Here is an 18,773-nt window from a genome sequence, read left to right on the forward strand (position 1 = left end):
AGGGAAGCCAATGTGCCCGAAGTAGAATAAGAGAGCGGGAGCAAAGATTGAAATGAAGTCTACAAGTTCCCGTGATGTACCATCTTGATGAGTGCATTACAGAACATTACAGGTATGGGGCTTTATTCTGAGGGGAATAGAGAGTCATTACAGATTTTGGCAGAGGAAGGAGATGGTCTGACTAATAACAGAAGGATTACTCTGGCTGCTACTTGAAGAATGGTTTGTAGGAAGGGTAGAAGCAAGGAAGCCAGTTAGCATATGATTGTACTAATCCAAGTGGGAGATTTTGGTGGCTTGGATCAGGAGACGGCAAGGGAGGTGGGAAGAATTGGTCTGATTATGGATATATTTTGAGCATAGAAGCAGCAGTATTTCCTGGTAGATTGCATATAGGGTTTGGCGGGGTGGGGAAGAGAATTCATGGAGGAATTTCTTTTGACTGAGCAAGTGGTAAGATTTGCTATCAGGAAAGATAGGAAAGGCTATGAGAAGTGTTTGCTTGGGAGTGGAACCAGCAAAGGAGAAGAGCAGAAGTTTTTTTTAAACTGCTTATTAGAAATCCAAATAGAATTGTCAGATAAGAAATTAGATATATGAATCCTGATTTCAGAAGAGAGATATGGGATGGCCACATAGATTTAGTTGTTGTTGATAATATTTAAATATCTGGGACTGGATGAGATATGCATGGGAGAAAAAGGGCTGAGGAGTGAAGGGTGAGAAGCTCCAACTTAAGAGGTCAGAGAGAAGAGGAGGCAACAGACAAAAATATGAGAAGAAGGAGCCAATGAGATAAGAAACGTAGAAACTGAAAAGTATAGATTTTAGAAGTCAAATGAAGAGAGCATGAAAGAAAAGGTGGGCATCAACTGTGTTTAATACTGCCAACTTGCAAGAACATGGAAACTGAGAATTAATCCTTGGAGGTCATTAGTGATCTTTATAAGAAAAATTTCCATGGAGAGGGGTTAGGGCAAACTCTGACTTGAGAGGGTTTAAGTAGAAATGAAAGGAACGGAATTGCAATGCGGTTAGGCAACACTTTCTAGGAGTTTTTCTGAAAACGTGAATTGAGAAATGGATAAGGAAATGTAAGTACAACATAAATATTCCACAGAATAAAGTCTGTAATGGATTACGATGAAGAGAGGGAGCCTTGACCAGAAGCTTTTTCAACAATGGTGATTTTTAGGGAGGAAATCTCATGAGAAAAGCCTTTTAAATTTTTACCCACTCTTAGAACCATTTGGCAGAAAGGAAAGGTTGTATTGAGGGATCTCTGTGCTTATTTACTGCAAATAGATTTTTTCTCCCTGAGGCCGGGCGCGGTGGCTCAAGCCTGTAATCCCAGCACTTTGGGAGGCCGAGGTGGGTGGATCACGAGGTCAGGAGATCGAGACCATCCTGGCGAACAAGGTGAAACCCCGTCTCTACTAAAAATACAAAAAATTAGCCGGGCGAGGTGGTGGGCGCCTGTAGTCCCAGCTACTCGGAGGCTGAGGTGGGAGAATGGCATGAACCCGGGAGGCGGAGCTTGCAGTGAGCTGAGATCTGGCCACTGCAGTCCAGCCTGGATGACACAGCCAGACTCCGTCTCAAAAAAAAAAAAAAAAAAAAAAAAAGATTTTTTCTCACTGAAATAGATTCCACAAACTATTTGCAAATGAGAAACTAACAGCAGAACCTTTGTAAGAGAGGGAGAATGATGATACCTCATAAAGCTAAGAATATGTAAATACATATACATATTAAAACTAAATAAAGAAGGCCTGGCACCATGGCTCATACCTGTAATTCCAGAACTTTGGGAGGCTGAGGCGGGCAGATCACTTGGGGTCAGGAGTCTGAGACCAGTCTGGCCAACATGGTGAAACTCATCTCTACTAAAAATAGAAAAGTTAGCTGGGTGTGGTGGCATGCACCTGTAATCCCAGCTACTCTGGAGGCTGAGGCATGAAAATTACTTGAATCCGGGAGGTGTAGGTTGCGATTAGCTGAGATTGCACCACTATACTCCAGCCTGGGTGACAGAGTGAGACTCCATCTCAAATAAAACAAACCAAACCATAAAAATAAAACAACAACAAAAACAACTAAAGAGCAACAAATGCTAAAGGCTTAGGTGTTAGAATGTCCTCAATGTGTTTTATCATGCCTGTATGTGTTTAGCACTTCAAGAGTTCTGAAAATGAAATTAAAGAGCCATCATCAGATGAACTTGGTTACTTTTCCTCTCTAAGATGAGATGAAGAGACAAGCCAGTGAATTACCTCCGTGTTCGTTTTAAAAATGTAGTGTTCTAGCCCCCACATTCATAGATTCCCATCTATTCTATCTATCAGTTTTGTGTTAGAGTCTAAAAACACGTATTTTTGACAATTTCCTAGGTGATTCTACTGCAGTTGGTCTGTGAACCAACTGGAACAGGGGTAAATAGAAGTGAAATGGCAACTTTTCATTTCCTGTTACTAATAGCATTGTTTGCAATATTGGCAGAAAAAAAAAAGTACTCCTTTGGGCAATATGCTTTTATAGATTAACAGAAGCATTGCACCAGCTGAACAAATTTAGATCCTGACTTCAGCACAGTCTGGGGCATAGTTAACAAAATAATTGTGATGCCTATACTATCACATTAATGGGCCAAACCAATGAACTGGCTATAATTGAATCTGGACATTCTGGTGGTGAGATTCAATTAAATTCAGATTGAAATTATTTGAATTGCTTGAGGGCTGAATAGTTTGGCATATTATATTCATAATTCTCTGCATAGTTATTATCCACAATGAAAGCTAAATAATTTTTCCACTATAACGTAAGACAAAATGGAACTTGCTTAGATTTGATTAGCAAAAACTTTCATTTTTTCTCTCTTGGCTCTTCAAAACATTTATACCGCTAAACTGTCATTTTCTACACATTGTAGGAATTGTGACAATTGGAGAGGAAAAGAAAATTTGTACTGTATCTGAGAATTTCTTGAGGATGTGCGAATCTACTGAGGTGAGTGGTTTTACAGCCTTTAATTTTGTCAGAATTTTAGCATTCATTTTGTTATTTGGATAATATCTATCATTTTAGCATATCATTTTGTTATTTGGATAAAATCTATATTGAATTTTCCCTTTATTCTATCAGAGGCAATTTTACTTGAAGTAGTGTTATTCAGGGGAGTAAAGGCTAAATAGGAATTAGATACTCTACATATTTCAATAAACATTATAACAACTATTTCAAATTTTCTGGAAACTCATTTTAATGAAGGCTGAAAACATGACAAAGTTTTTTTTTTTTTTTTTTTTTTTTTTTGAGACGGAGTCTCGCTCTGTCGCCCAGGCTGGAGTGCAGTGGCGCAATCTCGGCTCACTGCAAGCTCCGCCTCCCGGGTTCACGCCATTCTCCTGCCTCAGCCTCCGGAGTAGCTGAGACTACAGGCACCCGCCACCACGCCCCGCTAATTTTTTTGTATTTTTAGTGGAGACGGGGTTTCATCGTGTTAGCCAAGATGGTCTCGATCTCCTGACCTCGTGATCCGCCCGCCTCAGCCTCCTAAAGTGCGGGATTACAGGCTTGAGCCACCGCGCCCGGCGACGAAGTTATTTTAAAGAGAGCATAGCCCTCCTTATATTGTTATAATGTTAGTGATGAAAACCATCATTATTAATCATTGTCTCATCTTTATAATGAAATTGTATTATAATGATGAAGTTGAAAGGATTTCAATGATTTGCAAGGGAAAATATATTGTAACAATTTGTTTTGATCGAGTGTGTGATTTATCACAGGATTGCTTTTATTTAAGATGCACAAAGCCTTGTTTATAAGACAGCAGCAATCTTGGCCTCTTTTCTACCTGTAACTCTGGCACCTTTTGATTCTCGTTGCAGCTGAACATGACCTTCCACTTGTTTATTGTGGCACTTGCTGGAGCTGGGGCAGCAGTCATTGCTATGGTAAGACCTCAAAGCTCTGGTGCTTGGTTTCAATGTGAATTCCAGAGCTATTTGCTTGTAGAGATGATAAACTATCTCTAAAGTTTGAAGTCCATGTAAAACACGTTTATTTCATCAGATTTAAAAAGCCAGGGGGAACAATGGGCAAGTAAGTAAGTCAACAACAAGGCTAAACCCCAAGAAATAGTATTATTACCATATGGAGAACATTAACAAAAATAGTAATTCATTAAGATTTTAGATATTAGATTACTATAAATATAAAAATTATTTCTGTAGCGTATATGTATATACCAATGTGACATTCTGAGTAATCTAATCTATTCCTTGATTTACATTTTTTTCCTTAACTAAGAACATTAAAAAACCATATAGAGTCATTTATGAAAAACAAATTAGGTTATTTAAAAAAAAAATAACCCTCAGTAGTTTCAAGTCATGTCTTCTATATCTAATTTGCTGCAGAAATATTAAGAGCCAGTCGTTAGATCTTCTTTTAAGACATCAAGCTTTTACACGGTGAGGAGGATCTACCACATGCCAGGGCCAGTCTCCTCCTTTCTAACTTGGCATGAGTTCCAATTTGCCCACTGGAATGCCAAATATCAACCCTGAGCAAGTGCTCTGAGCATCAGTAATAGCTTTTGCAGCCAATATCTTCAGTCTATGTTTGTATCCTTGAGGATGAGTAGCCCTAGAAGGACTCCCAGTAACCTCACGACTGTCACAGCCGAGTCAATATATAAAAATGGTGAATGAATTGGAATTTATTTAATTCTGTTCCTTATGGTGCCAGTGTCTATCTAATGTATTGGTGAAAGGAACACTTTCTTAAAAAAAAAAGATTTTCTCTCTGGTCAGAGACTAAAAATAAGAATGATGAGAAAATACGAATGTGCTAATAAGCCATGTCAGATTGGTTATTTTAGTGATTTCATAAATATTTTGTATTTAATTTGTTTTATTAAAAATGACTTACATATATTTTCAAAAAACTGACTATGTCAGTACTAACATGAATTTTCATGTTTTGTTACTTTAGCATTGCTCAACATTTTTGATATAGTGACAATAAAACTCTATATAGAAATTTTGTTTCAGAATGTGAGATGCTTGATAAAGATCATGTTGGTTGATTAATTGGGGGGATCAAAATAGAACAAGAAGCAAAGGCCTTATATTCTTAACCTAAAGTTAATGCTAAACTATGCCCTGGGGAAGGATCAACAAGTTCTGGCCAATGATATATCAAACATTGTGGTCCTTAGGAGAATATATGCTGGCTGTGACATCAGGGGAAACATACGTACTTTTGTGTTCATACACCCATTCCTGTACTGTCAAAAACTTTAATGACACGGGTATGTACAAGCAATATATACCCAGGTGCAAGAAGTCTGTGAAAGTATCTTTTAAAAAGTGTAGTATAATAAACATTTGTTTGCATTTGCTACATATATGTGCATATAAAATTCTGTCTAAAAATACAGGTATACACTAGTGAAAAACACCTATTTAGACAAATGTTATTTAAATATCCCTGAAAATGCTTACTCTGAAAACGAATCAACAGATTTTGAGATGATAGAAATTTATATATTATGTATTTCTTAAGCAATCTATGCGTTCCATATACTTAAAGCTATACATAAATTTTATTTAAAACAGAAAGTTTAGAAGATAATTTTTTCAAGTACTAAGCATTCTTTGGGGGTTATTTTCTCTGTCTAGAGTCATCACAAAACTCCATACTAGCTTCAATGATTGACCTATGTACTTCCAACTTATAAGCTCTAATAATAGTGCAGGTCTTAGGAGAGAGGGAAAATATAACGACTGCTGCTGTTCCTGGTACTAATACTGCTAGTACCAGGAATAATAAAGCAGGGACCTTATTATTAATAATATTTCTTAAAAACTTAATACATATTAAGAACTTAAGAATATTAATTGTAATGCTATTAATAGTATTTCTTAAGAACTTACTCTGTTCTACTCTACTCTATTATTTTGTAGAGAAGTTAGGAAGTCCTTCATGCTGACAAAGTAAGTCAACTTAGCATTGGAGCAGATTTCAGTAATCACTGTTCACCTAGCAAGGAACAGTAATAAGCCCTGCAACTTGTGTTCCCCTTAAGGCCAGAGGAAATGCCTGTAAGATCCATTAGGAAGCACCTGTTTCTGAATTGGAGTGACCTTGATTTTTTTTTTTTTTTTAAATGGAGTCTCCTCTGTCGCCCAGGCTGGAGTGCAGTGGCGCGATCTCGGCTCACTGCAAGCTCTGCCTCCCAGGTTCACGCAATTCTCCTGCCTCAGCCTCCCGAGTAGCTGGGACTACAGGCACCTGCCACCACACCCAGCTAATTTTTTGTATTTTTTAGTAGAGATGGGGTTTCACTGTGTTAGCTAAGAAGGTCTCGATTTCCTGACCTTGTGATCTGCCCGCCTCGGCCTCCCAAAGTGCTGGGATTATAGGTGTGAGCCATCACACCTGGCCTTGAAATTCTTTTCAGTATTTCACTCATATGTGTACATATATATAATATAAAAATAAATATTTTTATATATAATATATATATTGTATAAATATATATATGTATTTTTTGAGACGGAGTCTCACTCTGTTGCCCAGGCTAGAGTAGAGTGTCATGATCTCAGCTCACTGCAACCTCTGCCTCCCAGGTTCCATCGATTCTCCTGCCTCATCCTCCCGTGTAGCTGGGATTACAGGCACATGCTACCACACCCAGCTATTTTTGTATTTTTAGTAGAGATGGGGTTTCCCATGTTGGCCAGGCTGATCTTGAACTCCTGACTTCAAGTGATCAACCCGCCTTGGCCTCCCAAAAGTGCTGGGATTACAGGTGTGAGCCACCACGCCCAGCCTCACTCATACATATTTAACAATAATTTGGGGGCCACATTTTCTCAGATACTATGAAAAGTTTTTGAAGATTGAAAAATGTATTCATTTGTTTGGCAAATATTTTGTGTATCTGCTATGTACTAAGCACTCTCCACAGCACTTGATATTTTACAGCAACAAAATACTGCATAAACTTCATTATGTGTATAAGCCTTATTTAATCCATATATAGTGATTAAGTTTTCACTATGTAAATGCCATAATATACAAGAATGTAACTCACAGCCCCTGCTTTCAGGTGGCTTATAATGTTCCTTAAACAAAATGCTAAACTTCAGAGGAAACAGAAAATTCTAAAAATAGGTTATTTATAGTGGTATGCATCTTTTTCCCTACATTCCATGTCAAAATTGTTTTTTTTTTTTTTTTTTTTTTTTGCTGTTTGTTGACTATCTGAACATGCCACAATATTCACTATTTGGAAATGACATTGCATTCTTTATATCCATCTGTACTTTTCTAGAACCAGCCCGCCTCCTCTTTCAACGTACTATTTACTAATTATCACAATCTTAGTGTTCTATTTTTCTGAATGTTGGTTTAAAATATTGCCCACCCTTTCAAACTCAGAGAAAGTAAATAACCGTCAACTTAGTTTCTCTTCCCTATTCATCAAAATTCATCATGTGGAAAGCTGCTTTATCTCCCCTGTGGACCAAGAGGGAAGAAAGAAAAGAAAAACAAATAAACAGGCTCATTGCTGGGTCAACTCAAGTCAAATAAAGGAGCTTTATTTCTCGAGCAACTTCGTTACTCAAGACAAACCAGGAGCTTCCTTTTTGAACATGGCACTATTGTAGCTGTTGTGAATGTATATACACATAAAAAACCCATATGACACAATATTTCATCTCTTGTAGTTTATAGTAGAAAAGAAACTGCAAAATTCATTATATGCAAAATTAACCTGTTAATCAAATCCACAGGTATATTTGGGGGTTTCCATGATCTCTCTTTAATTGGGGTAATAGATCCTCTAATTAATTCAAGTCAATTAGACACAAACAGTATGTGAGAATATTTCTGATTATGGATTATAAAACATAGATAGATGAACATGAAATGAATCGTCTATGGTTTGGGCAAATGAGGACACATTGGGCAGGAAACATCCCATAAAGATTAAGAATTAGTCTTGGATTACTTCCAAGAATTGAAAAAGAAGAGAAAGAGATACTGAAGGAAAGGGTGCCAAGAATAGGTGGGATATAGTTGGAGGAGTGAAAAATATATTTTATATTGTTTTTATTACCAGAGAAATTTTGGTTCCATTTTATATGTGAACATTTCCTAAAAAGATCTATAATTCTAAGACTTCTTTCCAGATAGCAAGGTGTAATGAAGACACTGAATAAACTTCCAATATAAATTATTTTTGTCTTTGATTAGGTTCACTACCTTATGGTTCTGTCTGCCAACTGGGCCTATGTGAAAGACGCCTGCCGGATGCAGAAGTATGAAGACATCAAGTCGAAGGAAGAGCAAGAGCTTCATGACATCCATTCTACTCGCTCCAAAGAGCGGCTCAATGCATACACATAAATGCATCTTCCTGTTCTTTCTACCATTTGAATGCATTGGTGTTTAACTAAGGGCCATCCAACCATCCAACCTTTAAAAAACAAAGTGAAAGTGCTTCTCATCAATGATATGTAAGGTGACTTATGAATCACCTGAGTACAATTCTTTGTTGGTTAGCACTTAATTTCCCAATTTATTAAATTGATGTAAATCAGATCTTTTCTACAAGCTCCTATCCAGCCTTTTTTTTTTTTTTTTGAAATTTCTCAAACTCATTTACTAGTTCTGTAAAAGCAAAGATACTAACATTGTCAAATGCAAAGATTTGTTTGATTTTTAACCACTTCCCATGTGTTATACATAACACCTTTTGCATTATTTCTTATGTTTTGAAAAGAAAATAGCTTTTTATACTTTTTAGTTTTGATTTCGGTAACTAGTTTAACTACAGGTAACCTTCAAAGGGACCATTGTACATTATGAACAATAGACAGAGATGACATCATGATGACTCTTGAAATACGGAAATTTTGTCTGAAGATCAGAGGCCATATTACTATAGGCCCTGGTTCATGTTTTCATCAATCTAAGGTGCAATTTCTAAATTTGTAAGAGTAGGTTTAAAAAAAAGAAGTGCTTCTTAATCTTTGTTAACATTGTACTTTTTCTTGATGTTCTTAAAAGGTATTTATCTCAGATTACTCATGTTTATGTTGTGAGCATGTAGAAACAGTAATGCTAATGCATGGCTAGTTGCCTTTTTAAGATTGTGACACCAGGCTTACCTTTTTAAAGTTTAGTATATAGAGACAATTTTAATGGAAATAACTACTGTAGACTATTGGAGAATGATCTCTTTGTGATTTAAGAAGTGGCTGGATTGGAACTTTTAATATGCTAATGTGGAAAATTAATTACCTTTATGAAGGTGGTTTATTACAAATAAGCACACTAACCCCTCGGAAGTTGTTTTACCTACTTTAAAAGTTTTAATGGATTGCACCTCTGTAAACTATTCCTAAAATGTGTATGATATATTTGAAAAGGCTTCCATTAATATAATAGCTTTGCTTGCAGCCTTCCAATCTATGTTGGTTTACCTGTAGTGTTTTCTAAAGTGTGGTCAGAGGCCCCTATAGAATGTATTGTTTGAAAGTGTAGTGATATATTTGTGTTTTTATTTCAAGTAAGTCATTTTAACCGAATGTTCATTCATATTCATTTATAAAAAGTACCTGTATCAAAGGAATTTTAAAAAAAGCAATCAGTATTATTGGACCAAATTTGGTGTTTGTTTTAACCTTGACTCTCTTCTTTTGATTATTTCTAATGCTACAAGAATGCTGTAAAGTGTCTTCTAAAATGATGTAGCCTGACAAGACATTTTTGTCAGTGTATTAAACTAGGTAGTGTTGTGCACTGATTTGACCATTGTGAAATCCTTTCTCAGTGTAACTGCATTTCTAATAAAATTTATTGAGTGAAACAATCTTTGTACAATGACTAGTCATGCATCATCAGTAATTTTACAAGTTCTTTTAGTAGGTAGGGGGTACTACTAGAGATATCTGTGGCATGATTATGCATTCTGTAGTATTATTTAATTAATTTGGGGTTCATTTTGCTTCCTTTTCTTTATGCTTAGATTATCTTACTGGTTCAACATTTTTCTGATATATGCAGTATTACAGATATTCAGCAAAATATTAATGGGCTTCTTTAAATTCTATATTATAGTGTTTCAGTTCCGTGTCTTAACAGTTTGTGATAAAACTGTCGTTTCAACTTATGTAATGATGTTGACACTTTTGACTTTTATTTCTGGTATTAGAGTTTGTATTTTCACAGAGTGCTTTGTAGCAGGCATTACAATTAATCTGTTTTGTACATAAATGTGCCAACAGCTTGATGGTGGCGTTTTTGAAATGTAGAACAAAGTGCTTGCAAAATGTAATAAATACACTTGTGTACTTTGTGTACTTATTATTAGCTTCTGCAGTGTATTTGTTTTTTTCTTTTTTGTTTTGTTTATTCCTCTTTCCTATGTGTGTGAACTCTTTTCAAGTACAATAGATGCTATCCCCTCATGATTCTACTTCAGCTGAGCTGACCTAACCCGTCAAAATTCAATGACGATTCTGTGCGTAAATATTCACTGTCAGAATGCTGGCTCGAGGGAGTAAAGACTTTGGAGGTTATTTTATTTAGAAAATGATAACTTTTTCTGAGTGCTGCCATTTTCTTGTCTGATCTCTATTGTTTTGTGTTTTCTTTAGTACTTCACAAACTAACAGAGAAAAAAAGCCTAATGCAATTCAGAAAGAAAAATGATTTCTTGGTTTGCTTCAAAATACAAAGGTGAGAGCAATGAAATTCAAATGTATATACATTTTTTCTAGGCTTTGTATGTTTTACATCTGATTTCTTTTGGCCAAGCTAGAAGTTATGGCAAGTTAAAAATAATAAGATCATTATCAATAAAAATACTAATTTTCATAAGGCTTAAGAAATTATATTAGTCTCTACTTACATATTACTATGAATGGGAACATGAAAACTTCATGGACTTATGTTAGAAATATCTACAATAATTATAAGTAGATGTGGACAAAGGATTTTAATTATGCTTTTAAAAGTTATTTTTAAGAAAATAAAACTATTTTCTACCTATATTTTATTAAATGATAATTCTTATTTCCAGTGTTTATTAAATTCTTATAATAGCAACATAATTGTATACTATGCAATATGAATATGAACAATTTTATAATATATGCTTTACAAAAAGTGTATTATTATAAGATTATTATAATTTTTGAAAACTGAAAAGTCAATTTCTCTTTGTAAAAATGTGCATTTTATCCTTAAAGCAAGTAATTTCCTTTTGAGAATTTTAAAGGTAATATCAAGCCTAAGGAAATTACTTACTTTGAGAATAAGATGTGTGTAAGTCAGCTCTAACTTGCATGTAAACAGTTTCATTCTTTATGTTAAAACTTAAAAATATCAGATTTCTTCAAAAAACAAGTAAATCTTTGTTTTATTTATTTGTTTATTTGCCTTAGACAAAATAGACACAGGTGACTTTGAAATGTATTTCATTTAGGCAACCTGGCAGCAGAAATATAATGACCACCATGAAATTTAAATTATACTATAACATCTTGAAGAAATTCTCTTTGATTTCCTGTGAGGTTTTCAGATAAAAGATTGTTTTAAGTCAATGAAGACAAATCTGTGTAAAATGCTTCTAGCTCAAATGTAGACATTTTTATTTTCTTAAATAAATCCAGGACCTTGAGTTTCTTCTTACAAAAAACACTTTACCTTTTTGATCATTTTAGGTTATTTGGCTCTTGACCACAAAAATCCATCACAGGGTAGCAGTATGAAATTGAAAACAACTTAAACATGGGGAAAATCAATTCTTAAATTCATTTTTAAATGAATAATAAAATAAAATATTAAATGAGATAATATCATTTTGAGCACTGTATTGCTAATCTGTGGAATCTTTTATAGATAGTATTTGGAAATACCAAACACAATTTAAAAAATATACAAACAATTGGAAAATTAAAAACTAGAAAGGAGAAGAGCCGGTTAAGTGTAAATCCAACTAATTCTGTTATTATCCTTTGAGTAATAGAGAGAAAGAAAAGAGCAATGTTATTGGAAGCAATGTATTTCATGTAGGAACAATTTTAAAAAGTCAAAACTACAAAAACTCCAAATTAGACCCAAAATTAACAGCCTATTAAGTAAAAAATGTGCAAAAAATAATTGAGACTGCACATACTGTTTTCTTCAGGGTTCTCTGCCCTCCACTCCAGGTTCTTGAGCAAGTGTTCGATGTCCAGGTCTTGGAACACTAAAGAAAACACTCTTTAGTCTCCAAGAACCTGGAACCCACTGACAGAGGAGCTGATCCCATCCAGCTACCCAACACCCCTGCTCTGATTTTAAACATGGGAACTATTTTTGTCTTTAGAGAAGTGTTGCAATGTTTGCTTTTTTACTTTTTCAACAATTATTTTGCCTCTTGAGAGCCATCCTGATAGAAATAGAATATTTGAAGATAAATCTAACTATGTGAGTCAAATTCTCCGAACCATTTCATGTACATTGGAAAGAACAATAACCAAAAAATATTGCACCTAAAGATGGAGCAGAGGTGCTTTTTTGGTATCACTTAGGATACTAACTATGTGTAGGTAAGCACCAGATTTTAAGCACCAGATTTATTGTTTTTTCTCTCTCTCATTTTTTTGGTGTGTCCCGAAGATATTGATATTTCTTTTCTCTGAAATATTTATACAACTTGTCATAAATAAATTAACATTACCATTTTGGCTGATATATTAGTTGACATATCAATGAAAGCTTACCCATATGATCCACTAAAAATACACATGAAGTTCTTTTGTGTTTTCTAGCAAATGAGCATTGAGAATTAGCAAATTTGTTTCTGGTCTTTTTAAATCATTTAACTCTGACGTCTGTTAATTTTTCTAGAAACCTGTTCACCTATTAATTAATCTATTAATCAACTTTCTCAAAAGAAAAGATGATGTCAACCTAGCCTTTTGATATATAAAGAAGATTCCCAGAAACAAGGAGTGAGTTTTAAGAAATACTAACAACATTTAAAGGAATGTGTGAATAACTCAACCAATGACTTTATAACACAAGCTAGAAGTAGTATCCCCATATCGTCCCATCCACGTCCACACTTAATGACCCAGCCAACGCAACACAGTTACCGTCATTCAAGTTACAAACTACATTTGCTTTTCTTTATGCAAACAATGTTTACCAAGATTACTATATTGATCATCTTTCTTAGTATTAATATTTTATTTTTGGATAGTGAGATCAGTTCTTTGAGAAAAAAATGCAGCATCCTGAATGAGAACTGAGTGTCCTTGGTATGTGAATGAAACTTAGCAGGACAATAATTTTCCCAAATGACACCTCCATGATTTAAAAGTACTTATGCTGTCTAAGCCACCTAGATCATAACTTGTAAGTAGTACACAAAGTAGGTTAGAGATAACAATGTGATAAATGCAAATGATAGAAAAATCACATTTTTGGCCAGGCGCAGTGGCTAGGGCCTGTGATTCCAGGACTTTGGGAGGCCGAGTTGGGCAGATCACAATGTCAAGAGATAGAGACCACCCTGGCCAACTTGGTGAAACCCCATCTCTACTGAAAATACAAAAATTATCCAGGTGTGGTGGCAGGTGCCTATAGTCTCAGCTACTCGGGAGCCTGAAGCAGGAGAATCACTTGAACCCAGGAGGCGGAGGTTGCAGTGAGCTGAGATCATGCCACTGCACTCCAGCCTGGGCAACAGAGTGAGACTCTATCTTAAAAAAAAAATTACATTTTAAACATCTAAGTTATCTTATTTATAGAAGTTGACACAAATAGCTTAAAACTTTTCCCCTTGGTTTCTTAACATCTACTACCTAATATCCAAGCATCATCAGGTACCATTCACATTTCTCTGAATAGAATACCTATTGATTTATATAAGTGTAAAATTTATGCTTGAAGTAACAAGAGAGGTTTCTGGTAAGACAAGAGGAAACTTCAGATATTAATATAAATACCTTGACAAGTCAGTTGCAGAGGCTGGTATTTGATCCTTCTCCTCCAGTGGTTTTGACCCTATTCCACTCTAGCCACTAAAATCCTAAAAACTCACAATTTCTGATAATTGCAAACCATGTATAATCTAAATTTCAGGTATCTAATTTCCCTCTTCCATCTGCTATTTCCAGCTTTCTTACTCCATGAGGACCATATATCTATTGGTCTCCTACAGTCCTTCACTCTCCTTATGTCCTTCAGTAACTAGCTTATATTGCAAGTTCATCATTGTAAAAACTTCTTTGGCAAATCCTCAGCTCCTTTGACCCTCTACTTTCCTTAAACAAGTATGGTAAGATGCCAACCTTGATTGAATTCAACTGTCTGCCTATTCCTCCAAACTTGAGCCTGCATAGCATAATGTGGCTGGAGTAAAACACATGCCGAGACGCACCTAAGTTTAGGTGAGCACTCAGAACCCCCAAGAAACCTACTCCATTTTTCTAGAACAGAGTTGGCAATCATTTTTTTCTGTAAATGGCCAAACAGCAAAAATGTGAGTTTTTTTCTTTTCTTTTCTTTTCTTTTTGAGATGGAGCTCTAACTATTTTGCTCAAACTGGCCTCAAACTCCTGGGTTCGAGTGATCTTCCTGTCTCAGCCTCCCAAGTAGCTGGGATTACAGGTGTGAGCCATTGCACTAACTGGGATTATAGGTATGAGCTACTGCACATGGCCCAATATGTGAAGTTTTATGTACCATGAGGTTTCTGTTGCAACCACTTAACTCTACCTTCATAGTGCAAGAACAATAATAGAAATATGTAAATAAATGCCCATTACTTACATATTCTGTGTTCCAATAAAACTTTATTCACAAAAACCCATGAGGGCCTAGATTTAGCCTGAGAGCCATAATTTGCTGGCTTGTGGTCTGGAGCATTCACTATTCTACATCCCCTGGTTGGTTACTATATCATAACTCCTATCAATCTTCCAACACTATTTCTATCCATAGAGTTAAAAATTGCTTCCTATTTTAGGGATAAATTATAAATAATCAGAAGTACATTTCTGTAAATTTTCATTACTCGTCTGTCAACCTCTCTGCATCAACATGCATAATCCCTGCTTGTTCTCTTTTTATCGTGGATGAATTGGCCCCTTACCTCCTTGAGGGAAGGTTAGAATCTTTTTCTCTCTAATCACTTCTGAATCATCATTTTTTTCACTTTCAAATGGTTTATCCCAATCTTAAAGTAATCAATCAAGAGTAAAAATAAAAACAAATACCCTCACTTGATTCTACATTGATTTACAGCCAGCCTATTTATTGCTTTCCTTTACAGCATATTTATGTAAAACATATGTATAATAACCTCTAGTTACTCTCCTATCATTTTATCTTAAATCGCTTGTAAGCAACTCCTGTATTCAACATCCATGGAAATTAAACATGCCATGGCAGAGTGACAAATGCCCCCAGATTGCTAAATCCAATGCTTAGTTCTCATTCATTTTGTATCACGTGATTTTGAGACCCCACTACAGTTATCTTCTAGACACTAGGATCTAGCAATAAATATAATAGGTAAAAATCTAGTGTAGTTCGTATTCTGATGCAGGGAGGTCAGGGAGGTAGATACTAATTAGATAAATAAATAGAATATAAGGTATTTTTGAAGGGAGACATGCTATGGAGAATAATGAATCAAGTGAGATACTCCAGGAATGTCGCAGGGTTGGGCTGGGGTGGTGAATTTTCAGGGGAGGCCTTACTGAGAAGGTAACATTTTCATTACAACTTGAAAGAGCTGAGGAAGTAAGTCATGTAAGTTATATGGGGGAAAAACATTCCAGGCAAATGAAACAGTAAAGAAAAGGTTTTTACTTGAAATGACAGTTGAACCAGTGTGGATGAACAAAAGAAAAGTCATTAAACGAGGTAAAGAGGCCAAAAATTAGAGATCATTAGTTATGGTCTTGCAAGCCATTGGATCCTTACTCAACTTTTGAGCAATATTTGATATAGTCAGTCATTCCCTCCTTTCTGCCACACATTCTTCCCTTGGATTTCAGGGGAACTCATCCTCATGATTTTCCTACCAACTCTCTGGCTGTGCCTTTCTAAATCTCCTTGCTCATTCTTGCTCAGCCATGTCATCTATTACCATTGTAATGCCTTGTCGTTATCTTTCTTAGTAAATGACCTCTAATCTCATGGTTGAAAATATCAATAAGCTGATGACTTCAAATTCATCTCTCCAGTCCAGAATCTTCCTCTGAAATAATCGAGACTCATTCATCCTAAGGATATTCAACATATTTTGAGGCCTCTCAGAGTTAACACATATCAGACTGCAGAGCTGCTGTTGTCCCAGTAAGTTGCACCTTCTACAGTCTTCTCCACCTCCATAAAAAACAAGTCCATACTTTAACTGCCCCAGGCCCAGATACGTGGAGTCATTCTTGATTGTCTCTGTTTCTCACATCCCCTTTTAGCTATACCCTGAAAATATTCCCAGAAAATGTCCTTCATGATTTCCATTCCTCAAGACACAGTTATCTTCTATCCTGATTGTTGGAGGCCTTTGTTAACTGGTCTTCCTGCTTCCTTTTTTTTTTTTTTTTTTTTTTTTTTTTGTTTTGTTTTGTTTTGTTTGGTTTGGTTTTGAGACGGAGTCTTGCTCTGTCACCGGGCTGGAATGCAGTGGCACGATCTTGGCTCACTGCAACCTCTGCCTCCTGGGTTAAAGCAATTCTCCTGCCTTAGCCTCCCGAGTAGCTGGGACTATAGGAGCCTGCCACCGCGACTGGCTAATTTTCGTATTTTTAGTACAGACAGGGTTTCACCATGTTGGCCAGGATGGTCTCTATCTCTTGACCTTGTGATCCATCCACCTCGGCCGCCCAAAGTGCTGGGATTACAGGCATGAGCCACCATGCCCAGCCCCCTACTTCCATTCTTAAACCTCCCTTTTCAACCAAATTTTCTCAACCCAACAGCCAAAATAATCCTCTTAGAAAGTAAGGCAAATCAGATCACAGTTTTGTATGCAGTCCCCTAAAGCTCCCTGCCACATTCGGGAGTCAATGCAAAGTCTATACTATGGCTTACAAAACACAATTTTATCTTGTACTCAATACCATGTACTTCTAACCCATTTCCTCTCACCCTTTCTAAATTTGCGCCAGCCACTGCTGTTCGTGTACATCAACAACTCTGCCCTTTCTGAGCCTTTGTACTTGCCATTCACTCTTCCTGGAATGTTTTTTTCCTCAAAATACCTGTGAGCCTCGTCCTTCTTCTTGTGTGCTCAAAATGTCTCAGTTAGTTTTCCCTTACAACCTATCTGTAGAATGGCTTATACCTTTACCTTCTATCTGCTTTTTCTTTTTCTTTCTTTTTTTTTTTTTCGAGGCAGAGTCTTGCTCTGTCGCAGGCTGGAGTGCAGTGGTGTGGTCTCGGCTCACTGCAACCTCTGCCTCCCAGATTCAAGCGATTCTCCTGCCTCAGCCTCTGAAGTAGCTGGAACTACAGGGGTGTGCCACCACACCCAGCTAACTTTTTGTATTATTAGTAGAGACAAGGTTTCACCATATTGACCTGGCTGGTCTTGAACTCCTGACCTCAGGTAATCCACCCACCTTGGCCTCCCAAAATGCTGTGGGATTACAGGAGTGAGCTATTTTTCATAGAGAACTTTCTACCATTTGACCTACTGTATGCATTTACAAATGTATCTTTATTGTCTAGTTTCCTTCAGTAAAATGTAAGTCCATGGAGATTTAGATTTATTCCATATTACATGGCACATAGCAGGCAATAAACATTTATTAAACTAGTTATCAATTAAAAGAGTTACATGACCACAGCACTGAAGTAAGTTTGCTTTTAAAATGCAGTGATACTTTATTAAAGACCAGTTATAAAAAGAGTTCTAATAATTTTTTCTGTTCTATGGCACTCTTATAGACATGAGCTCATTATTTTTGTTCTACATGTTTTAGCGAGAGCAAGTGATATTTATCTTTTTCTAAATTTGAAGCACTGAAACCTGACGTGTCTGTGATATGTATAATAAGACAGCCTTCTTTCCAATTTCATTTTTTTCTCCAATTTATTTCCATTCATTCTTCCTTTTGTGGTCCTAGGAGAAGTAATTATGGCACAAAGAATTTGTCTGGTATTGGCTTGGCTAGAACTAAAACATTAAGAACACATTTTTCTTCTACATTTTCTTAAGTTTTCCAAAACATTGCTTTGTTGAATGCTAATTTAAGGTGAGAGACGAGGTTTCTGGAAAAAAAAAATTCAATACCACAGTTTGGTGAAACTTAAACTGGTCAAAAGACTTTTCACAACACTGTTGGCACAGGGATTTCAGGATCAATAGAAGAAGGGCAGTGGAGAGGAATCAGATTTCCGGGCTGATAATAAAAGAACATCAGTAAATATTGAATTTTAGGTACTGAAAAATTTCATCACCACCAATAAGGATATCAGAATAGCCTCTGTGAATAGATAAGAGAGGCATCCAGAAAGTGAGATTTCATCTATTCAATTTAACTTAAAATTTCCATTATTAAAAAAATCAAACTAGTGCACTAGGAGAAGAAAAAAAGGGGCAGTTCTTTAAAATTCAGATTTTGGGGTGTGTGTAAGAAACATGTTTGTCTCGTCAGGTTTTTAGGATGATTAAATGAGATATTGTTATTGCATATAGATTAATGGTGCTGTACATAGCTAATCAATGGTGGGTGATTATT

General features: G+C 35.9%; 1 protein-coding gene across 3 annotated transcripts in view; it reads left to right on the forward strand.

The window, feature by feature from the left end:
• GPM6A (glycoprotein M6A) overlaps positions 1-10,376 on the forward strand; it is a 369,495-nt gene extending 359,119 nt beyond the window's left edge. For 2 of the 3 annotated variants that reach the window (XM_010384078.1, XM_010384079.1), the window contains 3 exons: positions 2,933-3,009; positions 3,894-3,959; positions 8,275-9,895. In XM_010384078.1, coding sequence (XP_010382380.1) covers positions 2,933-3,009; positions 3,894-3,959; positions 8,275-8,427 — 296 coding nt within the window. In that variant the 3' untranslated portion in view covers positions 8,428-9,895. Of the gene's footprint in view, positions 1-2,932; positions 3,010-3,893; positions 3,960-8,274 lie in introns of all 3 variants that reach the window. The other variant, XM_010384077.1, reaches the window with a different exon arrangement.
• Positions 10,377-18,773: the final 8,397 nt, after the last annotated feature.

Source organism: Rhinopithecus roxellana, chromosome 2 (assembly GCF_007565055.1).
Source record: "Rhinopithecus roxellana isolate Shanxi Qingling chromosome 2, ASM756505v1, whole genome shotgun sequence".
NCBI lineage: Eukaryota > Metazoa > Chordata > Mammalia > Primates > Cercopithecidae > Rhinopithecus > Rhinopithecus roxellana.